General features: G+C 43.0%; 1 protein-coding gene across 2 annotated transcripts in view; it reads right to left on the bottom strand.

Moving 5' to 3' along the window:
- THBS2 (thrombospondin 2) overlaps positions 1–4,635 on the bottom strand; it is a 41,023-nt gene extending 36,388 nt beyond the window's left edge. The window contains exons 1-3 of one of the 2 annotated variants that reach the window (XM_019527189.1): positions 4,309–4,635; positions 2,190–2,264; positions 661–1,217 (exon numbers count right to left, since the gene is read on the bottom strand). In XM_019527189.1, the coding sequence (XP_019382734.1) occupies positions 661–1,217; positions 2,190–2,264; positions 4,309–4,315 (639 nt within the window). In that variant the 5' untranslated portion in view covers positions 4,316–4,635. Of the gene's footprint in view, positions 1–660; positions 1,218–2,189; positions 2,265–2,454; positions 2,494–4,308 lie in introns of those variants that run through there. The other variant, XM_019527190.1, reaches the window with a different exon arrangement.
- Between the last annotated feature and the right edge of the window lie 251 nt (positions 4,636–4,886).

Raw genomic sequence — 4,886 nt, 5'->3', positions numbered from 1 at the left:
GGGGGGGGGGGGGATCTCATTTTAAGTTGGTCACATTTTGATTCCAAGTCTTCATTTTTCTGTTTTAGATCATGTAAAAGAAGAAAAAGAGGAAGGAAAGTTATTCTGAAATGGAAAACCAAAACAATTTGGGAAAGGTTGAAGGTAAGATATTTCTTCCCCACAGAATTTTTTTCCTGAGCTTTTCTTCTGAAACAAAATTTTAACAAAATCACAATGTTTTTCTGTGAAATATGTCACTTTCCTTATCTCATCATTTTCTGATGGAAAAGAGTCCATCAGAAAATTTCCAACAAACTCTGCAAATCACCACAAAATGTAGCATGCTTGAAAGCATCTTCCCTAGAAGGCCCACGATTGGAAAAGCAGGCTAATGGAGTTGACATGTTGCAGGCAAATGTTCATTCAGTAATAGAACACACTTCCTCTAGCCCTAGAGTATATTTTGTCAATTCTTCACTTGTATAAACTCTGAAATTCCTGCTGTTAACCTCCAGCAATACATTAGAAGGCATTTGGCCAAATTCTGCTCTTGAATCCTCTTATCTATATTGACATTGGGGTATATACAAAAAGAGAATTAGGCCCATTGTCTTCCAATACTAACTGCAGCTATATTCCTTACCTCAGCACAGACTATAACTCATCCGTGTTACCTACCCTGAAGTGATTCTCTCGAATGGACCCTTTTGTCACATACATTCTACTGTTCTCTGCTTTCAGCTGCTCATAGAAAGGCTCCTCCAAGATAAAGCTGTCAATAAGGTCACAGCCAACATAAAGGTTGTAGTTCTCTCCTGTTACTTGAACTGTGATGTTCTTCCACCGTGAGTCTGCTAGGTCCACATCTTCCAAAGAAATCACATTCTGGGAGCCATCCACCCAATAGATGAGGTCCAGAGTGTTGGCTCGGCCATTGGAAATAATCTCAAACTGCCTCTGGGTGGTGCCAGGACCTTCTAAAGCAATGATGGTGCCTCTAGATTGCCTGTCCTGCCTCAGGGTGGCTGAAAGAATAAAGCCCTCATTTTTCCGTAAGAGCTTGATAATCTGCTTTAATTTCTCTGGATTCACTGGAGGTATGTGGTCAAATCGAATGAAACGATATGCCGGGGTAGTGGGAGTTGGACCCCGAAATACTTTTGCTCCAATTGTCTTTCGGTTTATGTTACTGATTTGAACCAAGTCGAATGTAGTCTCCTCTTCCTTGTCACCATCTGTGAGAGTCAAGAGCATGTAACAATGTGATTACAAAAAGGAACACGATGAAATATAACCATACACAGTACATACAACTATTCTAATAGTTTGATAGACACTACTATATTGGCTACCACTTTAACACAGTAAATCCAGTACTTGCATCTTCTTTAAAGACAGAAGCATATTTAATATTTATTTGGCATGCAAGAATGAGCAGTATTTACATCTGGCATATCCACCTGTTGAGCATTTCCCCATATTTGGCAACAAGCATATGTATGTATGTAATAATACATACATCTGTGTACCCATTTGTATTTGTACATCATTTCTTTATGTATACGAATACTAATATATGTTTAGCTTAGTGAAGGTCAGCCTCCCACATACATAAAAATGCTTATTGTCATAAGGAAAGCTTTCAAATCAATTGTAATATTTTAACTTGCAGCTTGGAAGAATCAAATGAACACCCACATTACAGTAGGTTAGCTCTCAAGAAAAGCAGAATTACACCTAGGATGAACTTATCTCAAGAACTTGCACAGAAAAAAAAAATCTGGCATTGTGCCAATTTAGACCCAAGCTAAATTTGGCACATGGAGTTTTTTCCCTTTCTTTCTACATTTCCTGCCAAGCAGATCCCACCCGCCCAGTCAGCTTAAGCCATTCTCATATTTCATATGCATTGCAAAAGGAATATTTTAGCAATTACTTTTTTGGATAAGTAAACGTAAGTCAACACTCACTAGAGAAAACTATTTTTATCTTTTTCTTTCTTGGGTAGGAGGGAAATGTTATCCAAATTTATCCATAGTAACACGTTTTTAAAGAAAGCTAAAAGTTATTTTAGCAGCCCTTTTTCTCTTATATTATACTATTGTGTATAGGGATTTAGATAAGTCATTTTTAAACCAACTTTTAGCTTTGCAGGTGCAGTCATTACTTCTTGCTTACAAATCTGATTAGGAACTTTCAGGGCTTACCTTGAGCATTTGAAGTAGCCCACAGAGTCAACAAGAAGGTTAGCCACAACAGGCTGCTCCTCAGTAGCATAACTCCTGTGAATAAGCCAAAACATAAATGAATTAGGCAAATACTCCATGTCAACTGTAGACCGCCAGCTGTCACATGATTCACCCCAGCAACACCTTATTTGGAAGCAATGTTTATGGCTAATAGTGTATATCATTGGAATTTGGTTTTGAATATATTTATTTGTGTATTTTTTTTCTGGATGAAATAACATACTTGTGATTGGGGGTGTTGGTTGTAGCCGTGTTGGTCTAAGGACATAGGCAGCCAAGGTTCTTTGGGTAGGTGTGATATCTTCTATTAGACCAGCTAAGTAGTTGGAAAAATTGTTCTTTGCAAACTTTCAGGCATAAACACCCTCTTCAGGCATATAGGGAGTCTGCTGGTGAATTATGTGCTCTCATGGGTAGAATAGAAGCCAAAATGCAAAATGCAGGTCTGTGAAAATAAAAATGTGTGGCAGTGAGGATCAGAGGGGTGGAAGACAATAGGTATGAGACAGGTGGGGGGTGGGAAATACTTGTGATTGAGAGTTGATCTGTTCCTACTACTATTCCTTACTTGCATGCATAGTCCTATGTTTATTACATCACAGTTGCTTGTTTGAGTTTGGTTTTGATGTCAAGAGCAAAACATTATAACTTCATGTGTAAGGAGGATGTATATTTACATATTAAGACCCCCATGTCCATACAAAGATCCCTAAAGGGGAACAATATACAGAAAAGACATGTCATATCAGCAGAATTTTCTTTCTGGTTTTATTCGAGATGCCAACAAGTTTTCAAATGACAGAAGATGAACTATACTAGTGCTCCATCTTAACTCCCCTTTGAATGAGACTATACAGTTTAATGCCTTGCAAGATAATTGCATTTCAAAAGTTCTATTTCAGCTTTTCAGTGTCACCATAGAAAATTTCTTTTTCTTACATGCACGTGCATATGCACATTTACTTAAATTAAGATTTATCTCACAGTGCTGAATTAGTTTTATTGGGATGTTTCCTTCATGTATTACCGTATGGTTATATGGGGGAAAAGTATGTGTGTGCGTGTGCACGTGTGCACGTGCATGTGGGTGTTGTGCTGAATAGAATTAGCCCAGTCTGCCAGCTGTAATGTGCAGACAGACTTTTCTGAATAACAGGGTACCACTGCTACTTTAAAAGCTCTAACACATATGCCAAAATAGTTCAGGGCTACTGTCTAGTCATTAGAATAAATCCAGTCTGCCAGCTGCAATGTGCAGACATGTTTTTCTGGATAACAGTATACCACTACTTTAAAAGCTCTCTAAGCTATACTCCAAAAGAGTTCAGTACTTTCCATCCCTCAGAAAATCAAACTTTCTGTTGAAAACTCTGTTTGCTATTTCTACAAAATCATACTCTGCAAAAATGGGAAAATGCATAGATTCATAGATTGTAAGTCCAGAAGGGTCCTTGGAAGAGCATCAGGTCCAGCCCTCTGCACCAAGCAGGAAAGACAACTAGGGGTCAGGTGTACCAGCAAGGGGGCTTTTTCCCCCTTAAAAATCTCCTAACTCAGGTTTAACATCCCAGCTACAAGACTAATCCTTTACAAATATATTATTTTCCTTTTTAATCTTTATGCATTTGCCTTTCTAATGCACATCTTACCTTAGAGCACGGTGTCCAAGGGGCAACAGAAAAACCAACGTGCCTTTCCAGTGCTATCCCGCCGCCTGCTTGTGTGATAAAACACTATGTATCTAATGACCCTGCATCAAGAAAGCTATTAGTATAATATTGCCCACTGAAGATATACGGCTGTCCGGAGTGTGAGCACATCGGGGATGCTGGTTGACACAAGGTACTCTCCACCAGCATCATTCAGCTGTGCCCAAACCAACAGCAACAACAAAAGGGGGCTGACAAAAGCTCAGCTGAGACAAGGAGACTGACGAGGGGAAGGGAGGCAAAGGCAGACAGACCTCCCCATAGCTGTGTCCTGTAGCCGACTCATCACAGTCTACTGCAGTCAACTCGCCAGCCAGCTCAGCTCACCCCAGCAGGCAAAGTTTTCCAGCCTTCCCCTTCCTCCTTACCTGGCATGCAAGGCTGCAGTGATGCTCTTGCCCTTTGGAAAATTCCCAGTCAAATCCAACGGGGAAAGCAAGTGGAAGCCACCGGGGACAAGGCAGGGGCCAAAAGCTGCGGGCTCCCTGCGCGGGGCAGCAGCGGCTCGGATCCTCTCCAGTGGCTTTCGGCGGGAGGTTGCCGCCTTTTATAGCCTTGCCTTCCCGGCCCGGCTGTCAATCAGCCCCGCCAGGCAGCGTTTCGGAGCTCCTGCCTCGCACCAGTGACATAATCCCCGGCTCGCGGCTGACCATTTGCTCTCGTCTACCTGGAAGGCGACTCCAAAGCCGCCCCCCGGCCCCCGGAGCCAGTCCACCTCCTGCCCCGGGCCCGGCCCCGGCCATGGGAGGAGCCAGGCAAAGACCGGGGCAGAGACGGGCAGGGTCGGCTCTGCGCCGGCTGCCGCCCTGCGCGACTCCGCGCCCCGGGACCTGGCGGAGCATCACCCCGGGCGGGCCTGCATCGGCTCGGCACCCGCCGGCCCTTCCAGCTGCCCCCTCTACTACCACCCACTTCTTCTCCCCCTAACGGCCCCCTCCCCACCACT

This window comes from Gavialis gangeticus, unplaced genomic scaffold (assembly GCF_001723915.1).
Source record: "Gavialis gangeticus isolate Ggan-Ray unplaced genomic scaffold, GavGan_comp1, whole genome shotgun sequence".
NCBI classification, from domain to species: Eukaryota; Metazoa; Chordata; order Crocodylia; family Gavialidae; genus Gavialis; species Gavialis gangeticus.
The sequence above is the reverse complement of the archived record's forward strand: the minus strand, read 5'-3'. Positions and strand labels throughout refer to the sequence as shown.